Here is a 26,544-nt window from a genome sequence, read left to right as displayed (position 1 = left end):
GACTTAACAGACATTTATTTAAATGGAAATCTTCGAGATTATACCTTTTAAACCTGGATAGTGATGTGTGCACATACAGAGCTTTGTTGGAGGCTTTGACCACTGGCAGCAGCCTCAGAAGAGCCTCCTCTGAAGCAGAGAACTTCTTCAAGTCAAACACGCCCAGATCTTTTTCTGATGACAGTAAGATGAAGCCCAGAGCTGACCACTGAGCAGGAGACAGTTTCTCTGTGGAGAGACGTCCTGATCTCAGGGACTGTTGGATCTGCTCCACTAGAGAACTATCATTCAGTTCATTCAGACAGTGGAACAGATTGATGCTTTTCTCTGCAGACAGATTCTTGCTGATCTTTGTCTTGATATACTGGACTGTTTCCTGATTGGTCTGTGAGCTACTTCCTGTCTGTGTCAGCAGACCTCGTAGGAGATTCTGATTGGTCTCTAGTGAAAGACCGAGGAGGAAGCGGAGGAACAAGTCCAGGTGTCCGTTTGGACTCTGTAAGGCCTTGTCCACAGCACTCTGATAGAAACACGTTGGATCAGATTTTTTTCTCTTTGCTTTAGACCTCCCGGATTTAGTTGTTTCTTCTGACATCAGATTGACTCCAGAGTTGATGAACTTCAGGTGGACATGAAGAGCAGCCAGAAACTCCTGAATGCTCAGATGGACGAAGCAGAACACCGTGTTCTGGTACAGTCCTCTCTCCTCTTTAAAGACCTGTGTGAACACTCCTGAGTACACTGAGGCTGCTCTGATATCGATGCCACACTCTGTCAGGTCTGACTCATAGAAGATCAGGTTTCCTTTCTGCAGCTGCTCAAAAGCCAGTTTTCCCAGAGACTCAATCATCCTCCTGCTCTCTGGAATCCAGTGTTGATCTGTCTCAGCTCCTCCATCATACTTGATGTTCTTCAGTTTGGACTGAACCACCAGGAAGTGGATGTACATCTCAGTCAGGGTCTTGGGCAGCCCTCCTCGTCCTCTGGTCTTCAACACGTCCTCCAGAACTGTAGCAGTGATCCAGCAGAAGACTGGGATGTGGCACATGATGTGGAGGCTTCGGGATGTCTTGATGTGGGAGATGATTCTGCTGGCCTGCTCCTCATCTCTGAATCTCTTCCTGAAGTACTCCTCCTTCTGAGGGTCAGTGAACCCTCTGACCTCTGTCACCACGTCAACACACTCAGGAGGGATCTGATTGGCTGCTGCAGGTCGTGTGGTTATCCAGAGGCGAGCAGAGGGAAGCAGGTTCCCTCTGATGAGGTTTGTCAGCAGCACATCCACTGAGGTGGACTCTGTGACATCAGTCAGGATCTCATTGTTGTGGAAGTCCAGAGGAAGTCGACACTCATCCAGAGCGTGAAAGATGAACACAACCTGGAACTCTTCAAACCTGCAGATTCCTGCTTCTTTGGTTTCAGTGAAGAAGTGATGAACAAGTTCCACCAAGCTGAACTTCTTCTCTTTCAGCACATTCAGCTCTCTGAAGGTGAAGGGAAACATGAACTGTATGTCCTGGTTGGCTTTGTCTTCAGCCCAGTCCAGAGTGAACTTCTGTGTTAGGACTGTTTTCCCAATGCCAGCCACTCCCTTTGTCATCACTGTTCTGATTGGTCCATCTCTTCCAGGTGAGGCTTTAAAGATGTCTTCTTGTCTGATGGTTGCTTCTGGTCTGTCTGGTTTCCTGGATGCTGATTCGATCTGTCTGACCTCATGTTCATCATTGACCTCTCCAGTCCCTCCCTCTGTGATGTAGAGCTCTGTGTAGATCAGGTTCAGAGGGGTCCAGTTTCCTGCTTTAGTGACCCCCTCAAACACACACTGGAACTTCTGCTTCAGGTTAGACTTGAGTTTCTGTCGGCACTCTGCAGCAACAGTTCCTGAATGAACAAACAACACATGATGTCAATAAGTGGATCCTGCAGATCTTAATAAAGTGTGGCTGTGCAGTTTGACTTCGTCCTCAGCTTTTTCAGCTCATTAGGAACGATCATGATCTGATCTGATACAGATCTGTGCAACATGTTAAAGCAGCGTTTGGAAATGTCCAAAAAAACCTGTAATCTGTAAAAGCTCTCTTACTGCTCTGCAGACAGTCAGCCAGCTCCTCCTGCTTCATTCTCCTCAGGAAGTGCACAGTGATCTTCAGAAATGCCTCTCTGCTGCTCCTCCTCTGCTCCTCCTCCTTACTGTCCAGAACCTCCTCGTCCTCCTCCTGAATCTCTAGGCATGCTGGGGAATCCGGACTCAGACCCCTCTTGATCTTCTTTAGCTCACGTTTCACAAATGTGACGATGTTCTCCTCCAGCAGCTGGAACAGAATAAGAAACATTTAAACTGGTAGAACACAACGAGTGATTCATCAGTCAGTCTGAGGGCAGCATGGAGACGGATGCTACACACCATAAATGTGGAGTCCAGGTCGGCTTGATGGAGCTGGGCTGACTGATCGCTGTGAACCTCTGAGCTCTGCTGCTGAACTCTGTGGAGGAAACATCAAGTTTAAGGACATTTACTGACACAGATTACAAAAGGTGTTCTGACATGAGTATGAAATTACAGAACATGAATGTAGGTCACATGTTAATAGCTTTAGTACATTCTTACCTTCCATCAGCAGGTTCTCCTTTAAAGTCAATAAAGCGACCCATAGACCGGTCACTCTTCAGGGACTCACAGCTGGGTCCAGGAGAGTCTGGTCTCTGCTTCTGCGTCCTGATACAAACATTATTAGTTACAGTGAGCTGTTGTTGACCTGTTCAGCAGCAGGTGTGACCGTCAGAAAACTGAAGCTGGAGAAAGTCTAACTCCTCCTTTAACTTGTCTGATTAATTCAAAAGTGAAATGAATTATTGATAATATCTTAGTGGGGAATTCAATATAGGACTGCACAGCTTTTGCGCCCTAAACCTGTGCAAATAAGAAAAGAGGCTCTGCCTCATTCTCCAAGCACACGCAGAGGGTCAAATGCACCCCAGAGTGTGCTGCAGAGCAAACAGCGTCTCTGCTCCCGTGCTGTGTGCACGTATTTAAATGAATCATGATTCAGACATTCGCGCCCAAAAATTGGGTCCTTTCTATGTAAATGAGCCTCGTGGCAAAACGCACCTAATTCAGAAACAAAAGCACTAACGGCAACGCGCAGTAAGAGTAATATTATAGTCTGCAGAGAGCTGGTGGTAACTGCTGTGCAGTATTATAGGGCTGTCACGCTCTGTGTTTACACTGATCACGATCAAAAATGTGTTTGTCTGTAAAAACATCCGTGAATGCACCTGTGAATAATATATTTTCATCATTATTATAGTCAGGAGACCAGTCAGTGCGGGGCTGTGCAAGGCATGGACACACGGCCACATTGTTCCCCGCGTGAAGACGGACTGGAGCCATTACGCATGATATGGATTATTTTTTGGACTAGCTGCTATTGCGCTTGTTTAAAAAATGAAGTTGCATTAAAGACAGTGATGCTCACATGTTAATAGCTTTAGTACATTCTTACCTTCCATCAGCAGGTTGGTCTCCTTTAAAGTCAATAAAGCGACCCATAGACCGGTCACTCTTCAGGGACACACAGCTGGGTCCAGGAGCGTCTGGTCTCTGCTTCTGCGTCCTGATACAAACAAACAACATTATTAGTTACAGTGAGCTGTTGTTCACCTGTTCAGCAGCAGGTGTGACAGTGAGTGTGAGTGAAGTCAGTGCTGAGCTGTGAAATGGACAGTTTGGGTGCATCTTATTACATTAATCCTTCCTCCTTAACATCCTTTCTCCTCCGCTGACCCGGATATCCTTCCCCCTCCGCCATGATGGAGGATCTGCGTATTTCTTAAATACACCTGGAGGAGACAAGGAGAGGAGAGAAGAGGCTTTAGGAGGAGAGAAGAGCGAGGATACACAGGTGGATCCTACGTGGAAGTGTTTTAACTGAAGATGTGAGCTGATTCTTTTTTGACACAGTTTGTGTGAGGAGCAGAAATCCTGCTAACAGCTGACTGATCAGGTATCTCAGGGTTTAATGACTGAATGAGTTTACAGGAGGAAGAACTGCTGTTTAACATGTCAGTATTTGACACACACATTCTGATCTACAGTTCATGTTCTAATAAAGGTTCCTGACCACAGTGACGTGTGCAGTTTGTAACGTGTGTATAAAGATTACGGATTCAAGTCGTGTAACAGTCAGAAATGAGCCGTTATGAACCAATCAGAAAGGAGAGCTGACATCACAAACTCTGCCCGGCAACAGTTTAACTGGAGCCGTGCCAACAGTTGAGTTAGCCCGACAACATTTCTACACTTCTTCTAATAACTTCCTTCAACATTCAGCCTGTGAGTCACCAGGAGCCATGTGGGCTGAAAGAGGAGCAGAAGAAGAAGCAGGTGTGTCTTCGTTGAATGGACTTGTAACGTCTTTATTTCAACTCCGTCTGAACGTGTTGTTCTGCTCAAACGTCTCACTTTGTTCTGACATCAATCAAGTTTGATCCAATCAAAGGAGGCTTCATTTTAGTCACTTTAGTTAGAACTTCAAATTGTTACTCTGGACATACATAAACAGCAACAATCAATGTTGTTGTTTATTTGGTTGCAACGACTTCACGTGTGATTGATATCCTGTGACTCCTGTCACTGTTTCAGTGCTCTGACTCAACGAGGAGAGCGGGCGGACGGCCGAACATCTGGAGCGGACATCTCTGCAGAGTCCTTAATTGCAACTTCAGGACACGTTATAGAAATCTGAAGAAGCGGCGGCAATAATAAATGTATGTAGCGGCAACACTGCAATCATAATCTTTCTCATCATTTTTTATTTTATTTTATTTTTGTTTGTTGTGGATTAACATGACAAACAAGATAGTGACATTGAACAGAAAAAAACAAACAGACAAAAAAAAATAAAATAAAATAAAATAAAATAAAATAAAATAAACCAATAGTATAGAAAATGTGTTTCTACTTTTCTTTTACCGTGGTGTCGACAACCCTACTTCAGATATATTCCCTCTTGTGATTTTGTTTATATATTGATCTCCTAATCTTGCTGCACCCCACACAAGAGGAGCTTCGTTGCTTCCTTCATCGTCTCCTTTAAGGAGACACTGGACAACACATTACAGAAGGAGACAAGAAAATAATGACCCATAATTCCTTGTGACAGCAACTTCTGAAGTTGAGCGCCTCTCGGCGGAAGATAGAAAATTTAGATTTAAATACCAACTTGATATTTTCAAACAACAAAACTTCATGTGGATTAATATAAGAGGAGGGTGGCAAATATTCTAAATATGACTCAAAGTCGGATCAAATTATCAATAAATCATAGCTCATATTGTAGTGTAATTTAAACTGTAAACTGTACTTGTATCTACTTTAAGTTAATATAGATTAGTGCCTTTTAAAGTTTAAAACCCACGTGCCTCTATGACGTGATATTTCTTCTGTTTAATGACGTTTACGAGGCTTATATCGAAAATAAGATTATTTTGCCCGTCATATGATCAATGAATAAATAATCATCTGCGACGGTGGAGTGTGTTAGATCGCAGTTTAGTGTGCTTCACACATTACTTAAAGCTCATAGTAAGACAGAACAAGAGTAGACTACAGTCATATTAATACAAATAAATTAAAGATAACAGCCTGTAAGATAAGTCGTACTGCTTCACACACTGTAAACATTTTAATGAGGTCAGATATTTCACAGAGTTATCCATGTTTCTTTGACTTCAATTAAACAGCACGGTGAGAAAGCACCGGGCGATAGACGCGCTCTTTGTAGTCCATCATCGGTAGATTGTAGTTTTTTTTACACCATAGAACCACGTGACATCAGTCACAAAGTGCGGTCGAGTTCTCTGAGCAGCGCCGTCGTCTGTTACTTGCTCCTTTTGGATGCTTCTCACACCTTTCCTTGACCTCTTGACGTTTTCAATCGAGGTAAAGGAAAAGTGGTTAGGAAAGGACTGAGGGAGTAACTTCTTTCGACTTCTCGACCGCACTCTGGAGCGAGAGCCACGTAACATATGGCCTCACCCTTTAATTGGAAGTTTGCAACACTTGCCACCCTTCCCCCCTCCCATTTCGTCTGTGAATATTCAGTCTTTGTTTACTTTCACCAGTTAATTTAATAATTAACACCTAAGTTTCGTGTCTGATGTGGACAGCCTCCCCCTCCTCCCTGGTTAGCATTAGCATTGTTAGCATGGTGAAATACAGACGCAGCTCTCTCCCTGTATCGAGCAGAGGAAGGAGCAGTGGTCTGATCCCAGCACACTCTCTGCTCTCAGAGCAGCCAGTGAGCCCGGTTGCTAACTGTTAGCATCCAGCTGTTGTTACACTTGAATTAATCTGAGTCTTTAAAACAGAGAAAAGTGTCACTTACCAAAGCTTCAACACGGAGAACAGATCTGCGTCACAACCAGAGAAAGTGAAAGTAAAAAGTCCTGAAGCAGGAAACAGTCTGATGGCTCGTTCTGCTTAAAGCAGCCTCCTTAAGTGCACTCAAACATTGCAGCAAGTCTCGTTAGTTAAAAATAGTTATCCGTGTTGAAATCCGCAGAATAAAAGCTACTTAGCGAACTAACCGAGGTGCCATAAGGTGATATTATGATGTGTTCAAGGTCGGCTCAGAAAAATGACCATTACGCGACGGTGAACGAAAAAAGTCATCATGGTGTGTTCAAATGCAAATTCTAGAAAAAGAAAATGTAGGTAGGCAACAATAATATAGTTGTATAGTGAACTTTAATGATCAAATTAAAGCAAATATTTAAACTGATGTAAAACGTAATTTTATACAGTAATAATCACTTTAACATGGAGTCATTTATAAAGTAATTCAATAACTTTTTAGTCAAGTAACTGGTAACTTGCATGGATGAGGGGTATTTTACAAAGGCAATGTATCGTGATTAATCAAAGCCTAAAACTGATTAACCAGATTACATTTAATCGACTGACAGCACTCAGTTTTAGTTTTTCATTTTGCCAAGTTATCAAAACAAGTATTGTGAATCATTGACATAAAAAAAATCATTTTTACTTTTTCCTTTGTACTGAAGTAAATTTCAGAGCGTGTACTTTTTTACTTTCACTTGAGTAAAGGAGTTGAATCAGTACTTCTACTTTTACCAGAGTCTTTTTTCACACAAGTATCAGGACTTCTACTTAAGGACAGAGTGTGAGCACTTTTGCCACCTCTGCAGTGATTGATTGAACAGAAAGTTCACCATCGATTTAGACGGCTAGCAGAGGTTTACAGTCAGCTACCATTTGCTAACTTCAATTAGCCAACTGTAGTACTCAGTGTGCGAAATACGGTACAGTTCCATTTACGACGGATTCTGTGTGTGGAATTAGTGTTGTGTGTGCATAGAGTAAGGAGAGAGGAAAAGGGGAGGTGATAAGAAGAAGGACAAATAGATTAAAATAAATATGTTGGTAGATTCCTGATATTGTATGTTTAACTAAATGTAATAGTGGTAGTGTGAGGTAGGACTGGTCGCAGGTAAGAGGCAGATCTCATGTTTGAATGTATATTTGATATATTATATTATGTTATATTATATATTATATGTTATATTTCTTATACGGTTCACGATGTTTGAATACCTTTTTAATTGAAGACTGTTTTCTAGGGGCTCATTTGGGGTCAAAGTGTTCTGTTCATCTTAAAATGTAAAATAAAACAGTTAATCAGCTGATTCAATTTGTCTTATCAAATTAGCCCATTGTTTTCATTCCTATTTGTGCTGGTCAATTATGAACAGTATGAAAAATTGAACTGGTTTTTAAATAGCAAAAATAATTGGGTGGGGCCGAGGGGGCGAGGGGCCGAGGGGGCGAGGGGGCGAAACTATAACATTTTGAGTCACTGCGGCCTGAACAGATGAAATCTCACTCTGAGCTTTTGATGAAACCTGAGAGGTCTGTTTATGTTCCACATGTTTCAGTCCTACTGCTCATACTGACATTATTATCACTGTCTGTCTCTCTGTCTGTCTGTGTCTACATAATAATTGATCAGTGATCTGAAGAATCCGATTAAACAGACACACGAGATGTTTTCTTCTGTGTAGTCTCCGAGCAGGCAAACGTATCAAATAACCAACATACATGTGGAACATGACAGTAAAGACTCTGCTCAGCACAGACTGGAGCAGCAGCAGGCAGGCAGCAGTGACTGTAGTTACACAGCCGGTCCACACGAGGGCGCTGCTGTCACACTGCTGCATTAACAGGTGTGTTCTCACAGGGAGGTGAGGGCAGGGCGTCCTGGAGGGTCAACATGGAGTCACGCATTGATTGTGAAGTTATGAAGGAGCGGGGGATCATGGGAGTTGCTGTCCACATGTTGGGAACTACGAAAATGCAGAAATCAGCAGATAATCTGAGAGAAAGTTTGAACACTGCTGCCTGGAGTTTGTTTTATTCTGTGTTGGACTCAAAGTTACGTTTTAAGAAACCAACGTCTCACAATAACACAACAAGATCGATGCAGCAAAAGCAGCAGCAGCTCCTGTGTGCTGTGAGGTTAAATGACTGCTTTTGTGAATGGAGTCTGGTGTGTTTGAAGAGAGCGACGTGACGTCTGTTTGTGGTTTACAGGAAGCAGAAAGGTCTGTCTCTGAAGGGATCCTGTCTGTCATGTTGAATTAAATTAAAGCCTGTCACAGACAAAAACAGTTCTAAACCTGTTCTTACCTTTTTGTCTTTTAGAGCCCAAAATATGTTTATAAAGTTCCATGTTTTAAAAAGAAGTCCCCTGAAGTCATCCTGTCGTTCTTCAGACAAACAGAGAACTTTAGTGTAATCAGCCAACTCCAACGATTTCAGTGAGACATCAATCAAAACTGTATTACAGAGTCAAGGTCCAGATAAAAGACGGGACAATACACAGAACGACAACTCATGAGGACACAAGTGTTCCCGCGTCTGCAGAGCTGGGATTGGTAGCGAGTCGTTCTACATCTGATGTTTGACAGAACCAAGAGGATTTCATTCTCTGAGGCATCGAGCCCACAAATACATTTCTACATACGATCTCTTCGGACCGCTTGGAAAGCCCTGACTCGAGCAGCCACAAACATTTCACTTTCACTTGTGACTCAAATTGGCAGAGAGATCTGTTTAGGCTGCAGAATGTGATCGAAATTCAAATATCAATATTTGGCGGCAGCGATACGATAACTGGATCACACCAGTCAGGACGACGATATTTTGTCCCACCCCTAAAGAACAGGTGAATCACCACACGGAACGAGTGTTTATTGGTGTTTTATTTACAGCATGTTGTTTATTTACACTCTGACACGTTAACAAACAAGAGAAATCATTTCAACACAAGTTCAATGAAACAAGTTAACAAGAGAAAATTATTAGAAACCATCAGAATAAAAAGAACGTTTGTATCAAACACAAATTATTGTGCAAAAGGACAAAATAACAAGCTGAAGAAAAAACACAAAAAGAAATAAATTTCTCTCTCACTATATGCATATAGATAGATCGATAGTTAGATAGATACATAGATAGATAGATAGATAGATAGATAGATAGATAGATAGATAGATAGATACATAGATAGATACATAGATACATAGATATATAGATAGATATATAGATATATAGATAGATAGATAGATAGATAGATAGATAGATAGACTGTATATATATAGATTTTTTTTCCTTTATTTATTTATCGACTGGTTAAGAAACCAAAAGATATTTTTCGGAGCCGAACAAAGCAAAGTAAACGAGTTGATGTTTTTGACGTTGGGCCGCTCTTGGAGCAGCTCGTCTCTGTTCGATGGCTTGAGACCGTCCATCTTCCTCTTGGTCATGTTGTGGCAAAAAGTTCCACAAACTCTCTTATCTGCAACATAATTTCAATCTCCAATAGATAATAAAACATTTTTGAAAAACTCTTAAAAATATAATCAAAGTCTTCAAAAACTCAGACAAGCAAACACTAGAGACCGGCAGGATCTGATGCAGAAAGAGTTTATACCTGTATCAATACAACGAAGCAAACCCGAGTCCATCCGGACGAGACTGCCCACGGGTCAGCCGCTCGGGTCTTATATACTCTAAGCCCCCCCCTCGCTGGGCTTCAGCGTGCCCCTACACCTGTTGGAGCCCCCCCCCCCTCGCTCTGGCTCTCTGCCCTCAGTTGGTTTCCTCTCAGTTTTTGCCCGACCCATTTCCAACTTTTCCGCAGGACTCTTCTTCACTCCGACCAATCAGGCGCGTTCATGCACTGTACAACAGAAAAGGGAGGGGCTGGGGGGGCACCTTTTTTTCACAGCACCTGGCTGTTATACTGAGCCCAGCGAGTTTCTCAGCTTAGGATTCTATTTTAGAGTTTTAACACTTTAGATTATAAAAACTTATTATAAAACATTAGAATATAAAACCTTAACTCTAAAACATTTGACTGTAAAACTTTAACTTTAAGGCCTTAGACTATAGGAAAGTTAACTTTAAGGCATTAGAACTATAAAACTTTAGCTTTAAGGCATTAAAACATTTAATTTATAAATCTTATGGGTATATAACTTCAACTCTAAAACATTTGATTATAAAGCTTCCAACAGTCACATTCAGGAGGTTTTAATGGGGTCACATCTGGATCGGGCGGCCAGGACATGTAGAGAGAGATGCTGAGTCTCCTCCTCACTGCAGCTGGTTTCCATCATCTCTCTAATAAGTCCATCAGTGTCTGTTTCATTTCATGAAAAGTATCAACAACCTTCTGACTCTGATCAGCTGACTTGATGATGGCGTCTGTTAACTTTTGATCCTCCTCAGGTGTGGCAGTGACTCTGAAGATGTTCACAATGAGCCTTATCAGAGCACCAATCATCCGCGTTATTGCTACAGCTACATCCAAAGCTTGTTCAGTCTTTGCTCTCAGTTCAGCCACTCGTATCAGAGTCCTCTGAAACTCCTCCATCCCTTTCAGAGCGCGCTCTGCCTGACCTTCAGAGGATTCCTCCTCCAGCTTCTCACACGTCATCTTTATGTCCTCCAGGGTTTCATTCAGCGGCTCAACAAGCTTCATGAACTCTGTTCCCAGCTCTTCTGCGTCCTTTGCACTTCTGTTTTCTATGATTCTTTTTGATACGTTTGTACCAACGACAACAGCCCCTCCTACTGCTGCTGCTGCTGCTGCTAAAAAGCCCACCCCCCCGGTTACCAGACTCAGGATGACCCCGGCTGCAGTGACTCCCACTCCTCCAGCAGCAGTTACAGCTCCTGCTGTTCTGACTTTATCTGTTGTTCTCTGCATCTCTTTTACTTGATCAGCGATCTCCTTTATCTTTGTTACAATCGCTCTCATCCTGTCTTCACTGTTTCCAAATACTTGAATACATGAATCTGAATGTTTACTGAGATTCTTCATTAATTCAGACAGATTAGGAGGCTCTTCTCTGCTCCGTCTCCTCCTCCTTCTTCCCTGTGGTGTCTCCATGTTTCTGGAAGCTTCCTGCAGAGTCTGATGAACAAACTGACCTTTCCACGTGGTCAGCTCTCTGTGGAGACAGAAACACACAGGTGATCACATGACTGTGTGAGACACACCTTCTCTCAGGTGTGACTGACTGTTGGCTCCGCCTCCAGTGACCTCTATAGCAACCTGCAGCTCCCTGTGTGGACCTGTAAAGTTGTGTTCTGCAGGTGAACATGATCTAAAGGACATCATCTCAGCAGCTGAGATCAGACTGTAGCTGTGCTCACAGTGAGACACGTTCCTGTTTGTTTCTCTCCTTCACTTCCTGTTACAGCTTCAGTCTGTGATCAAGTTACTGAGAACACTTTAAAGGTGTCCCATCGAGATTTTAGGAAAGTTACGTCTATCAAACTTCTTTTGGAAACTTATTTGCTCATTTTGAATTTGATGGCAGCAACACGTTTCAGAGAAGTTGGGACAGCGGCGACAAAAGACTGGAAAAGGTGTGAAATGCTGAAAACACCTGAAGATCTCACAAGTAATTAGATTAACAGGCAACAGGTCAGGAACATGACTGGGTATAAAGAGAGCATCCCAGAGAGGCTGAGTCTGTCTGAAGACGGAGAGGGGTTCACCAGATGAATTACCAGGTGAAGTCAAATAAAAACACAAGCTGTCGTCCTCTGCTGCTCACAGGAAGTCCTCACAGATCAAAATACACGCCCCATACATTTTTCTCCAACATGGTTTCTGTCATTATAGTTAGTTCTTATCGTGCTGATTCACGTCCAAGTGTTCGTTTTTCTGACAAACGTATTTTTAATGAGTTATTTGATGCTGTCAAAATGATGATTGACAGCTCTGTTGACAAATTCGGCTCCTGCAGCCGATCAGTTCCGGGTGAGCAGAGCGGAGGACGATCCGCGAGTGGAAACGTGACTAAAACAATCACTACAGTCAGTGAAGTTTCCATACCTGTGACCTTTAACCTCAGACCAACACAAGAAGCTGTTCTGCTGTTAAACACGCCGGCGTGCGGGATCCTCGCTGCTTGTTTCGGTAAGTTAAGTGTGTGTTTGGGTTAGCGGAAGTGGCTACGGCCGCTTCGCTCACCGATCTCTACTGCGCAGACTCTGGCTGGAAATCATTCTGTGATTGTTGCGCTTCTACCATGGCTGAGTGCACTACTTCATTAAAAGTGTTCTTTTGTCGAGCTTTCAGAGTGTCGATCTTAAAATAAATGGAACAAACTGGAGTCTGTCCCGGTCTGAACACGGTGTTTTATTTTGAAATGACCGGATGCTGTGTGCTGCTTTCGTGTGTGACTTCCTGTTTGGAACGATCTGCTCTGTTCAGCTTGACGCTGTGAAAACACAGCAAACAATAATAATAAATTCTGTGTTTCTACTTTTCTTTTACCGTGGTGTCGACAACCCTACTTCAGATATATTCCCTCTTGTGATTTTGTTCATATATTGATCTCCTAATCTTGCTGCACCCCACACAAGAGGAGCTTCGTTGCTTCCTTCATCGTCTCCTTTAAGGAGACACTGGACAACACATTACAGAAGGAGACAAGAAAATAATGACCCATAATTCCTTGTAACACTCGACCTTTTTATTTTATCGAGGTTCAACGCTCACGGGTTCTTTTAGAAGAAAAGAAAACCTATAACCTTTTTAATCAAAAATGTAAACAGGTATCAGAGAAAATATCAAGATGAAATAAGTTTCACCCTTTTTAATAGGTATTGACAGGCTACTCAGGTGATTAGAGCAATATGCGTCACTCGCAGAAATATGCTTCACCCAGCTCAATGCGACAAATAAAAATGTAATTACAACAACAATAACTCTCTAAATCAGTCCAATATATATTCACAACCAACTAAAAGTCCAAATCTAACGAAATATGAACTTAATTGAACGAAAGTTCACTCGAATAGTCACTTTTGGTCCTTCTTTTCCCACCCCGAAAACAAACAATAAATCCGTCGATGCCGTCGCCCGTTTGTCCCCAAAACAAAAATCCTTCAGTTCGCTCACAAAACCAAATATAATCCACAAAAAACGATCGAGCGCGACTGGTACCAGCATTCAAAATCCAGACAACAAAGGATAGATCTCACCAAGAATCCGGAGGAAGAGTAATCCCAAAGTCTTTGTTCTTGTTGCCTCATGCTGCGTTCAGCCGCGGGAGATGCCGGAACGGAGAGCTCGAATAATATTCCTTTAACTTTCCCTCACAGTACATTCAAAAGTCAATTCCTTCATTACATTTTCCCACAATTTGAATAGACTGTGTCGTAAAGGGCAGCTGCAGACTCTCGCCTGACGCTCACCAATTCAACCCTGCCGCGCCGAATCTCCTCCTTCGTCTACGTCACACCCCCCTTTATCACCTCGGCACAGACATACCTCTTAACTGGCACATACCCACATCCTTTTAACTTACAGTGGACAGTTTAATTTTCATAGCACTAAAAGGCAAAACAAACATTATCACTCTTAGTGTCTTAGTTTTAATACCCTTCTAATGACCATTCATTTGACACTTTTTTCTTCAATGTGGCTCTGTCACATCCTTGTGACAGCAATAAAACTTCATGTGGATTAATATAAGAGGAGGGTGGCAAATATTCTAAATATGACTCAAAGTCGGATCAAATTATCAATAAATCATAGCTCATATTGTAGTGTAATTTAAACTGTAAACTGTACTTGTATCTACTTTAAGTTAATATAGATTAGTGCCTTTTAAAGTGTAAAACCCACGTGCCTCTATGACGTGATATTTCTTCTGTTTAATGACGTTTACGAGGCTTATATCGAAAATAAGATTATTTTGCCCGTCATATGATCAATGAATAAATAATCATCTGCGACGGTGGAGTGTGTTAGATCGCAGTTTAGTGTGCTTCACACATTACTTAAAGCTCATAGTAAGACAGAACAAGAGTAGACTACAGTCATATTAATACAAATAAATTAAAGATAATAGTTCAAAGTTCAAAGTTTGCAACACTTGCCACCCTTTCCCCCTCCCATTTTGTCTGTGAATATTCAGTCTTTGTTTACTTTCACCAGTTATTTGAATAATTAACAACTTAATAATTAAAACAGAGAAAAGTGTCACTCACCAAAGCTTCAACACGGAGAACAGATCTGCGTCACAAGAAAGTGAAAGTAAAAAGTCCTGACGCAGGAAACAGTCTGATGGCTCGTTCTGTTTCCTGCTCGTCTTTCTGTCGGCCCTCAGACATCATGTTTATGTTCCACATGTTTCAGTCCTACTGTTCATACTGACATTATTATCACTGTCTGTCTCTCTGTCTGTCTGTGTCTACATAATAATTGATCAGTGATCTGAAGAATCCGATTAAACAGACACACGAGATGTGTTCTTCTGTGTAGTCTCCGAGCAGGCAAACGTATCAAATAACCAACATACATGTGGAACATGACAGTAAAGACTCTGCTCAGCACAGACTGGAGCAGCAGCAGGCAGGCAGCAGTGACTGTAGTTACACAGCCGGTCCACACGAGGGCGCTGCTGTCACACTGCTGCATTAACAGGTGTGTTCTCACAGGGAGGTGAGGGCAGGGCGTCCTGGAGGGTCAACATGGAGTCACGCATTGATTGTGAAGTTATGAAGGAGCGGGGGATCATGGGAGTTGCTGTCCACATGTTGGGAACTACGAAAATGCAGAAATCAGCAGATAATCTGAGAGAAAGTTTGAACACTGCTGCCTGGAGTTTGTTTTATTCTGTGTTGGACTCAAAGTTACGTTTTAAGAAACCAACGTCTCACAATAACACAACAAGATCGATGCAGCAAAAGCAGCAGCAGCTCCTGTGTGCTGTGAGGTTAAATGACTGCTTTTGTGAATGGAGTCTGGTGTGTTTGAAGAGAGCGACGTGACGTCTGTTTGTGGTTTACAGGAAGCAGAAAGGTCTGTCTCTGAAGGGATCCTGTCTGTCATGTTGAATTAAATTAAAGCCTGTCACAGACAAAAACAGTTCTAAACCTGTTCTTACCTTTTTGTCTTTTAGAGCCCAAAATATGTTTATAAAGTTCCATGTTTCAAAAAGAAGTCCCCTGAAGTCATCCTGTCGTTCTTCAGACAAACAGAGAACTTTAGTGTAATCAGCCAACTCCAACGATTTCAGTGAGACATCAATCAAAACTGTATTACAGAGTCAAGGTCCAGATAAAAGACGGGACAATACACAGAACGACAACTCATGAGGACACAAGTGTTCCCGCGTCTGCAGAGCTGGGATTGGTAGCGAGTCGTTCTACATCTGATGTTTGACAGAACCAAGAGGATTTCATTCTCTGAGGCATCGAGCCCACAAATACATTTCTACAGACGATCTCTTCAGACCGCTTGGAAAGCCCTGACTCGAGCAGCCACAAACATTTCACTTTCACTTGTGACTCAAATTGGCAGAGAGATCTGTTTAGGCTGCAGAATGTGATTGAAATTCAAATATCAATATTTGGCGGCAGCGATACGATAACTGGATCACACCAGTCAGGACGACGATATTTTGTCCCACCCCTAAAGAACAGGTGAATCACCACACGGAACGAGTGTTTATTGGTGTTTTATTTACAGCATGTTGTTTATTTACACTCTGACACGTTAACAAACAAGAGAAATCATTTCAACACAAGTTCAATGAAACAAGTTAACAAGAGGAAATTATTAGAAACCATCAGAATAAAAAGAACGTTTGTATCAAACACAAATTATTGTGCAAAAGGACTTAAAACAGTAAAAATAACAACTTTATACATTTAATCAACAATAAAAAAGGAAACAATATGATTTATAAATGACATTAAAGCCTCACACAAGAAGTTGTTCTGCTGTTAAACACGCCAGCGTGCGGGATCTATATATACAGTCACTGATTGTAACCTGCTGAGGCTATCAAGTATTTTCCATGTTTGTTAAATTTATATACATTTTGTTCACATTTAAAACAATAACTCTCTTTTTTCATTACTTACAATTATGGCACAGAGTTGCCTCACGGCAACGCACCCCAAAAAGTACCCTGAAAACGTTTGTGGGGGGTCCTTTTTAGATTAAGAATATTTGGTCGATTTTATGACAAAAACAACACTTTTTTCATCATCATGTGAACCATGGAGGGTTAACTGGTCAACCCCTACTCTTTAGGTCCATCAGTCTCTGTTTCATTTCATCAAAAGTAACAACAACCTGATCAGCTGACTTGATGATGGCGTCTGTTAACTTTTGATCCTCCTCAGGTGCGGCAGTGACTCTGAAGAAGCTCACAATGAGCCTCGGCAGGTCACCAATCATCTGCTTTAGATCTACAGCTACATCCAAAACTTGTTCAGTCTCTGCTCTCAGTTCAGCCACTCGTCTCAGAGTCCTCTGAAACTTCTCCATCCCTTCCAGAGTTTGCTCTGCCTGACCTTCAGAGGATTCCTCCTCCAGCTTCTCACACGTCATCAGTATGTCCTCCAGGGTTTCCTTCAGCGGCTCAACAAGCTTCATGAACTCTGTTCCCAGCTCTTCTACGTCCTTTGCACCTCCCTTTTCTATGATTCTTTTTGATAGCTTTGCACCAACGACAACAGCCCCTCCTACTGCTACTGCTGCCCCTGCTGCTAACAAGCTGCCCACCCCCACTGTTGCCAGAGCCAAAATGATCCAGACTGCAGCGACTCCCACTCCTCCAACAACGGTTCCTGTTGTTCTGACTTTATCTGTTTTTCTCTGCATCTCTTTTACTACCCCCTTCATCTTTGTTACCATCGCTCTCATCCTGTTTTCACTGCTTCTAAATCCTTGAATGAATGAATCTGAATGTTTGATGAGATTCTTCATTAATTCAGACATATCAGGAGGCATGTCTTTGCTCCCTCTCCTCCTCCTTCTTCTTCCCTGTGGTGGCTCCATGTTTCTGGAAGCTTCCTGCAGAGTCTGATGAACAAACTGACCTTTCCACGTGGTCAGCTCTCTGTGGAGACAGAAACACACAGGTGATCACATGACTGTGTAAGACACACCTTCTCTCAGGTGTGACTGACTGTTGGCTCCGCCTCCACTGACATCTAACCTGCAGCTCGTGATTTTAGTAACGTTCCTGTTTATCAAATGTTGAAACTGAGAAATGTAATTGTTTTATGTTTTAACACGTTTCAGAGAAGTTTTGTTTTATTTTCCTTGTCTCTTCTCCCACTTGGTTCTATTCTCAGGAAGCACGGCTTTCTATTCCACTGTTATGCTGATGACAGCCAGATCTATGTCCCCCTTAAAAAGGCTGATTCATGCTCCTTTAAGCCACTGTTAAATTGTTTAGATGATGTCAAGGCCTGGATGGCTCCAAACTTTTTACATTTTAATGAAAAAAAGACTGAAGTGATGGTCTTTGGTGGCACCTCTGTTACCCCCCCAGTCGCCAAACCTGTTGTAAATGATCTGGGGGTAAAGGTGGACGCAGAACTTAAGCTGGACAGCCAGATTAAAGCTGTGGTGCAAACAGGCTTTTTCCAGTTAAGGCAGCTGGCAAAGATAAAACCGTTTCTCCAGAGACATCACTTTGAAACAGTAATTCACACCTTTGTGATCACACGGCTAGACTACTGTAATGCACTTTACATGGGGATCAGTGGATCCTCCATCGCACGTCTTCAACCGGTACAGAACACACCACAGAACCACGTGACATCAGTCACAAAGTGCGGTCGAGTTCTCTGAGCAGCGCCGTCGTCGACTGAGGGAGTAACTTCTTTCGACTTCTCGACCGCACTCTGGAGCGAGAGCCACGTAACATATGGCCTCACCCTTTAATTGGAAGTTTGCAACACTTGCCACCCTTCCCCCCTCCCATTTCGTCTGTGAATATTCAGTCTGTGTTTACTTTCACCAGTTAATTTAATAATTAACACCTAAGTTTCGTGTCTGATGTGGACAGCCTCCCCCTCCTCCCTGGTTAGCATTAGCATTGTTAGCATGGTGAAATACAGACGCAGCTCTCTCCCTGTATCGAGCAGAGGAAGGAGCAGTGGTCTGATCCCAGCACACTATCTGCTCTCAGAGCAGCCAGTGAGCCCGGTTGCTAACTGTTAGCATCCAGCTGTTGTTACACTTGAATTAATCTGAGTCTTTAAAACAGAGAAAAGTGTCACTTACCAAAGCTTCAACACGGAGAACAGATCTGCGTCACAACCAGAGAAAGTGAAAGTAAAAAGTCCTGAAGCAGGAAACAGTCTGATGGCTCGTTCTGCTTAAAGCAGCCTCCTTAAGTGCACTCAAACATTGCAGCAAGTCTCGTTAGTTAAAAATAGTTATCCGTGTTGAAATCCGCAGAATAAAAGCTACTTAGCGAACTAACCGAGGTGCCATAAGGTGATATTATGATGTGTTCAAGGTCGGCTCAGAAAAATGACCATTACGCGACGGTGAACGAAAAAAGTCATCATGGTGTGTTCAAATGCAAATTCTAGAAAAAGAAAATGTAGGTAGGCAACAATAATATAGTTGTATAGTGCACTTTAATGATCAAATTAAAGCAAATATTTAAACTGATGTAAAACGTAATTTTATACAGTAATAATCACTTTAACATGGAGTCATTTATAAAGTAATTCAATAACTTTTTAGTCAAGTAACTGGTAACTTGCATGGATGAGGGGTATTTTACAAAGGCAATGTATCGTGATTAATCAAAGCCTAAAACTGATTAACCAGATTACATTTAATCGACTGACAGCACTCAGTTTTAGTTTTTCATTTTGCCAAGTTATCAAAACAAGTATTGTGAATCATTGACATAAAAAAAATCATTTTTACTTTTTCCTTTGTACTGAAGTAAATTTCAGAGCGTGTACTTTTTTACTTTCACTTGAGTAAAGGAGTTGAATCAGTACTTCTACTTTTACCAGAGTCTTTTTTCACACAAGTATCAGGACTTCTACTTAAGGACAGAGTGTGAGCACTTTTGCCACCTCTGCAGTGATTGATTGAACAGAAAGTTCGCCATCGATGTATATTTGATATATTATATTATGTTATATTATATATTATATGTTATATTTCTTATACGGTTCATGATGTTTGAATACCTTTTTAATTGAAGACTGTTTTCTAGGGGCTCATTTGGGGTCAAAGTGTTCTGTTCATCTTAAAATGTAAAATAAAACAGTTAATCAGCTGATTCAATTTGTCTTATCAAATTAGCCCATTGTTTTCATTCCTATTTGTGCTGGTCAATTATGAACGGTATGAAAAATTGAACTGGTTTTTAAATAGCAAAAATAATTGGGTGGGGCCGAGGGGGCGAGGGGCCGAGGGGGCGAGGGGGCGAGGGGGCGAGGGGGCGAGGGGGTGAAACTACAACATTTTGAGTCACTGCGGCCTGAACAGATGAAATCTCACTCTGAGCTTTTGATGAAACCTGAGAGGTCTGTTTATGTTCCACATGCTTCAGTCCTACTGCTCATACTGACATTATTATCACTGTCTGTCTCTCTGTCTGTCTGTGTCTACATAATAATTGATCAGTGATCTGAAGAATCCGATTAAACAGACACACGAGATGTTTTCTTCTGTGTAGTCTCCGAACAGGCAAACGTATCAAATAACCAACATACATGTGGAACATGACAGTAAAGACTCTGCTCAGCACAGACTGGAGCAGCAGCAGGCAGGCAGCAGTGACTGTAGTTACACAGCCGGTCCACACGAGGGCGCTGCTGTCACACTGCTGCATTAACAGGTGTGTTCTCACAGGGAGGTGAGGGCAGGGCGTCCTGGAGGGTCAACATGGAGTCACGCGAAGGAGTAACACGAAGTTATGAAGGAGCGGGGGATCATGGGAGTTGCTGTCCACATGTTGGGAACTACGAAAATGCAGAAATCAGCAGATAATCTGAGAGAAAGTTTGAACACTGCTGCCTGGAGTTTGTTTTATTCTGTGTTGGACTCAAAGTTACGTTTTAAGAAACCAACGTCTCACAATAACACAACAAGATCGATGCAGCAAAAGCAGCAGCAGCTCCTGTGTGCTGTGAGGTTAAATGACTGCTTTTGTGAATGGAGTCTGGTGTGTCTGAAGAGAGCGACGTGACGTCTGTTTGTGGTTTACAGGAAGCAGAAAGGTCTGTCTCTGAAGGGATCCTGTCTGTCATGTTGAATTAAATTAAAGCCTGTCACAGACAAAAACAGTTCTAAACCTGTTCTTACCTTTTTGTCTTTTAGAGCCCAAAATATGTTTATAAAGTTCCATGTTTCAAAAAGAAGTCCCCTGAAGTCATCCTGTCGTTCTTCAGACAAACAGAGAACTTTAGTGTAATCAGCCAACTCCAACGATTTCAGTGAGACATCAATCAAAACTGTATTACAGAGTCAAGGTCCAGATAAAAGACGGGACAATACACAGAACGACAACTCATGAGGACACAAGTGTTCCCGCGTCTGCAGAGCTGGGATTGGTAGCGAGTCGTTCTACATCTGATGTTTGACAGAACCAAGAGGATTTCATTCTCTGAGGCATCGAGCCCACAAATACATTTCTACAGACGATCTCTTCAGACCGCTTGGAAAGCCCTGACTCGAGCAGCCACAAACATTTCACTTTCACTTGTGACTCAAATTGGCAGAGAGATCTGTTTAGGCTGCAGAATGTGATTGAAATTCAAATATCAATATTTGGCGGCAGCGATACGATAACTGGATCACACCAGTCAGGACGACGATATTTTGTCCCACCCCTAAAGAACAGGTGAATCACCACACGGAACGAGTGTTTATTGGTGTTTTATTTACAGCATGTTGTTTATTTACACTCTGACACGTTAACAAACAAGAGAAATCATTTCAACACAAGTTCAATGAAACAAGTTAACAAGAGAAAATTATTAGAAACCATCAGAATAAAAAGAACGTTTGTATCAAACACAAATTATTGTGCAAAAGGACTTAAAACAGTAAAAATAACAACTTTATACATTTAATCAACAATAAAAAAGGAAACAATATGATTTATAAATGACATTAAAATATTAAACTACTATTATTAAAATAGTGTTATTGAATATTATCTCCAGATTTAACAAAACTGAACAGAGTGTATGAAACCACAACAACAACAACGTACGATATTATAGTTCTTCTATTTCCATGTTTGTTGTGATGTAAAATGACCTCTTGTTTTATAGTAAACAACATTTCTCCTCCTTCCAAATCAAGTGTTTTAATGTTCTAACTTCCTGCTCCTCACTGCAGCTGGTTTCCATCATCCTCTAAGTCCTCTAGTTTGTGATTCATTTCATCCAAAGTATCAACAACCGTCTGACTCTGAGCATATTTATTCATTAGATGGCAGTTTCTTTGAGGTGGACATTTTTGTCCTTAAGGGAACAAGTTGGTTTGTTTTTGTTTTTTAATAGTACACTGTAAAAATAAATATATATATATATATATCTTTTTTTCCCATTGTGTTAATTAGATATTTTTTAAGGTAAGTCAGGTAAGTTTTGAAAATGTATAATGTTTTGGTTTTAATGAACAGGACTGAAGCTACTGAAAAGATTTCGTTCAGTGAAAGTGGAAACAAATATTGATGAATAAATTTGATGGCAGTTTTTAGACGCAGACATGTTTGTCTGCTAACAGTCTCAGAGGAACTTTTTGTTACTGAAGCATAAAGGTTAACGTACTTTATGTTAATTAAGCAATGGAAACTTAAAATGCAAAAACACTGTACCATTATGGAGTCACCATTTTGGTATTGTGCTGCTACAGCTTATGTTCCCAGGGTTTCATCACTTCACCGGTCTGTCCTGAAGTCGGTCAAAAGGCCTTTTCTTACTCTGCCCCATCAACCTGAACACACGGCGACAGAGTTTAAAGCTGTCCGGCTTAATTCCCCGCTTGATACCGCTTGTCTCAATTACCTGTTTAAATAAAGGCTCAATAAAATTAAATAACAAATAAGGAATATATACTAATAACAAATACTTTAATGCTTAAAATAAACGACTCCTTCATTCCAGGAGGTTTCTCCACAATGGTACAATGTTGCCTGAAGGCAGCATTCAGACATGCAGTCTTATGAAAAGAGTTTTTTTTATGTTGGAACATTTCAAATGGCACAGATTGTAACTATAGACTGTATAAAAAGATGGCCGACACAAGTGAAGCCAAACCCTCTCTGTCGCCCCCTGCTGACTGGCTGCAGTATAGCTCATAAAGCCCGCCTCCTCCATGTTAACAGATGGGACATGAGTCAAACTATAAAATCTAAATACACGTCAAATATGAGAAAGTTACTTTTAATTAGTAATTTAATGCTATAAAAAGGGGGTGTGGCCTCATGATTGACAGCTCTGTTGACAAATGGGGCTCCTGCAGCGTCCTGTTCCCGAGCAGCAGAGTAGAGGAGGAACGGCGAGAGGAGACGTAACTAACACTAACACTACAGTCAGTGAGCTTTCCATATTTGTGAACCTCAGCCTCACACAAGAAGTTGTTCTGCTGTTAAACACGCCAGCGTGCGGGATCTATATATACAGTCACTGATTGTAACCTGCTGAGGCTATCAAGTATTTTCCATGTTTGTTAAATTTATATACGTTTTGTTCACATTTAAAACAATAACTCTCTTTTTTCATTACTTACAATTATGGCACAGAGTTGCCTCACGGCAACGCACCCCAAAAAGTACCCTGAAAACGTTTGTGGGGGGTCCTTTTTAGATTAAGAATATTTGGTCGATTTTATGACAAAAACAACACTTTTTTCATCATCATGTGAACCATGGAGGGTTAACTGGTCAACCCCTACTCTTTAGGTCCATCAGTCTCTGTTTCATTTCATCAAAAGTAACAACAACCTGATCAGCTGACTTGATGATGGCGTCTGTTAACTTTTGATCCTCCTCAGGTGCGGCAGTGACTCTGAAGAAGCTCACAATGAGCCTCGGCAGGTCACCAATCATCTGCTTTAGATCTACAGCTACATCCAAAACTTGTTCAGTCTCTGCTCTCAGTTCAGCCACTCGTCTCAGAGTCCTCTGAAACTTCTCCATCCCTTCCAGAGCGCGCTCGGCCTGACCTTCAGAGGATTCCTCCTCCAGCTTCTCACACGTCGTCTGTATGTCCTCCAGGGTTTCCTTCAGCGGCTCAACAAGCTTCATGAACTCTGTTCCCAGCTCTTCTACGGCCTTTGCACTTCCGCGTTCTATGAATCTTTTTCTTATGTTTGTACCAACGACAGCAGCACCTCCTGCTGCTGCTGCTGCTACTAACAAGCCCAACCCCCCGGTTGCCAGACCCAGAATTAACCCGGCTGCAACAGCAGATACAAATCCTCCAAGTCTGACTTTATCTGCTGTGCGCTGCGTCTCTTCTACTTCATCAGCGATCTCCTTTATCTTTGTTACAATCGCTCTCATCCTGTTTTCACTGCTTCCAAATCCGTGAATGAATGAATCTGAATGTTCACTGAGATTGTTCATTAATTCGGACAGATCAGGAGGCTCGTCTTTGCTCATTCTTCTTCTTCTTCTTCCCTGTGGTGGCTCCATGTTTCTGGAAGCTTCCTGCAGAGTCTGATGAACAAACTGACCTTTCCACGTGGTCAGCTCTCTGTGGAGACAGAAACACACAGGTGATCACATGACTGTGTGAGACACACCTTCTCTCAGGTGTGACTGACTGTTGGCTCCGCCTCCATTGACATCTAACCTGCAACTCGTGATTTTAGTAACGTTCCTGTTTATCAAATGTTGAAACTGAGATATATCATCATTTTTGGAAACTTATTTTGAATTTGATGGCAGCAACACGTTTCAGAGAAGTTGGGACAGCGGCGACAAAAGACTGGAAAAGGTGTGAAATGCTGAAAACACCTGAAGATCTCACAAGTAATTAGATTAACAGGCAACAGGTCAGGAACATGACTGGGTATAAAGAGAGCATCCCAGAGAGGCTGAGTCTGTCTGAAGACGGAGAGGGGTTCACCAGATGAATTACCAGGTGAAGTCAAATAAAAACACAAGCTGTCGTCCTCTGCTGCTCACAGGAAGTCCTCACAGATCAAAATACACACCGATACATTTTTCTCCAACATGGTTTCTGTCATTATAGTTAGTTCTTATCGTGCTGATTCACGTCCAAGTGTTCATTTTTCTGACAAGTTTATTTTTAATGAGTTATTTGATGCTGTCAAAATGATGATTGACAGCTCTGTTGACAAATTCGGCTCCTGCAGCCGATCAGTTCCGGGTGAGCAGAGCGGAGGACGATCCGCGAGTGGAAACGTGACTAAAACAATCACTACAGTCAGTGAAGTTTCCATACCTGTGACCTTTAACCTCAGACCAACACAAGAAGCTGTTCTGCTGTTAAACACGCCGGCGTGCGGGATCCTCGCTGCTTGTTTCGGTAAGTTAAGTGTGTGTTTGGGTTAGCGGAAGTGGCTACGGCCGCTTCACTCGCCGATCTCTACTGCGCAGACTCTGGCTGGAAATCATTCTGTGATTGTTGCGCTTCTACCATGGCTGAGTGCACTACTTCATTAAAAGTGTTCTTTTGTCGAGCTTTCAGAGAGTCGATCTTAAAATAAATGGAACAAGCTGGAGTCTGAACACGGTGTTTTATTTTGAAATGACCGGATGCTGTGTGCTGCTTTCGTGTGTGACTTCCTGTTTGGAACGATCTGCTCTGTTCAGCTTGACGCTGTGAAAACACAGCAAACAATAATAATAAATTCTGTGTTTCTACTTTTCTTTTACCGTGGTGTCGACAACCCTACTTCAGATATATTCCCTCTTGTGATTTTGTTCATATATTGATCTCCTAATCTTGCTGCACCCCACACAAGAGGAGCTTCGTTGCTTCCTTCATCGTCTCCTTTAAGGAGACACTGGACAACACATTACAGAAGGAGACAAGAAAATAATGACCCATAATTCCTTGTGACAGCAACTTCTGAAGTTGAGCGCCTCTCGGCGGAAGATAGAAAATTTAGATTTAAATACCAACTTGATATTTTCAAACAATAAAACTTCATGTGGATTAATATAAGAGGAGGGTGGCAAATATTCTAAATATGACTCAAAGTCGGATCAAATTATCAATAAATCATGGCTCATATTGTAGTGTAATTTAAACTGTAAACTGTACTTGTATCTACTTTAAGTTAATATAGATTAGTGCCTTTTAAAGTTTAAAACCCACGTGCCTCTATGACGTGATATTTCTTCTGTTTAATGACGTTTACGAGGCTTATATCGAAAATAAGATTATTTTGCCCGTCATATGATCAATGAATAAATAATCATCTGCGACGGTGGAGTGTGTTAGATCGCAGTTTAGTGTGCTTCACACATTACTTAAAGCTCATAGTAAGACAGAACAAGAGTAGACTACAGTCATATTAATACAAATAAATTAAAGATAACAGCCTGTAAGATAAGTCGTACTGCTTCACACACTGTAAACATTTTAATGAGGTCAGATATTTCACAGAGTTATCCATGTTTCTTTGACTTCAATTAAACAGCACGGTGAGAAAGCACCGGGCGATAGACGCGCTCTTTGTAGTCCATCATCGGTAGATTGTAGTTTTTTTTTACACCACAGAACCACGTGACATCAGTCACAAAGTGCGGTCGAGTTCTCTGAGCAGCGCCGTCGTCTGTTACTTGCTCCTTTTGGATGCTTCTCACACCTTTCCTTGACCTCTTGACGTTTTCAATCGAGGTAAAGGAAAAGTGGTTAGGAAAGGACTGAGGGAGTAACTTCTTTCGACTTCTCGACCGCACTCTGGAGCGAGAGCCACGTAACATATGGCCTCACCCTTTAATTGGAAGTTTGCAACACTTGCCACCCTTCCCCCCTCCCATTTCGTCTGTGAATATTCAGTCTTTGTTTACTTTCACCAGTTATTTGAATAATTAACACTTAAGTTTAGTGTCTGATGTGGACAGCCTCCCCCTCCTCCCTGGTTAGCATTAGCATTGTTAGCATGGTGAAATACAGACGCAGCTCTCTCCCTGTATCGAGCAGAGGAAGGAGCAGTGGTCTGATCCCAGCAC

At 41.8% G+C, this 26,544-nt stretch overlaps 1 protein-coding gene across 3 annotated transcripts in view; it reads right to left on the bottom strand.

The window, feature by feature from the left end:
• The window catches only part of LOC138600540 (NACHT, LRR and PYD domains-containing protein 12-like), a 154,961-nt gene that overhangs the window by 111,978 nt on the left and 16,439 nt on the right, over positions 1 to 26,544 (bottom strand). Inside the window, exons 1-7 of one of the 3 annotated variants that reach the window (XM_069671985.1) lie at positions 14,597 to 14,668; positions 3,745 to 3,840; positions 3,504 to 3,614; positions 2,609 to 2,716; positions 2,405 to 2,483; positions 2,084 to 2,312; positions 78 to 1,881 (exon numbers count right to left, since the gene is read on the bottom strand). The exons of 1 other annotated variant lie outside the window; for it this stretch is intronic. In XM_069671985.1, the coding sequence (XP_069528086.1) occupies positions 78 to 1,881; positions 2,084 to 2,312; positions 2,405 to 2,483; positions 2,609 to 2,716; positions 3,504 to 3,614; positions 3,745 to 3,809 (2,396 nt within the window). In that variant the 5' untranslated portion in view covers positions 3,810 to 3,840; positions 14,597 to 14,668. Of the gene's footprint in view, positions 1 to 77; positions 1,882 to 2,083; positions 2,313 to 2,404; positions 2,484 to 2,608; positions 2,717 to 3,503; positions 3,615 to 3,744; positions 3,841 to 6,386; positions 6,620 to 14,596; positions 14,669 to 26,544 lie in introns of those variants that run through there. One more of the 3 variants, XM_069671984.1, reaches the window with a different exon arrangement.

Source organism: Semicossyphus pulcher, unplaced genomic scaffold (assembly GCF_022749685.1).
Source record: "Semicossyphus pulcher isolate SPU_LCO1_2020_fin unplaced genomic scaffold, fSemPul1.0.p SCAF_21, whole genome shotgun sequence".
NCBI lineage: Eukaryota > Metazoa > Chordata > Actinopteri > Labriformes > Labridae > Semicossyphus > Semicossyphus pulcher.
This window is presented reverse-complemented; position numbering and strand designations above follow the sequence as displayed.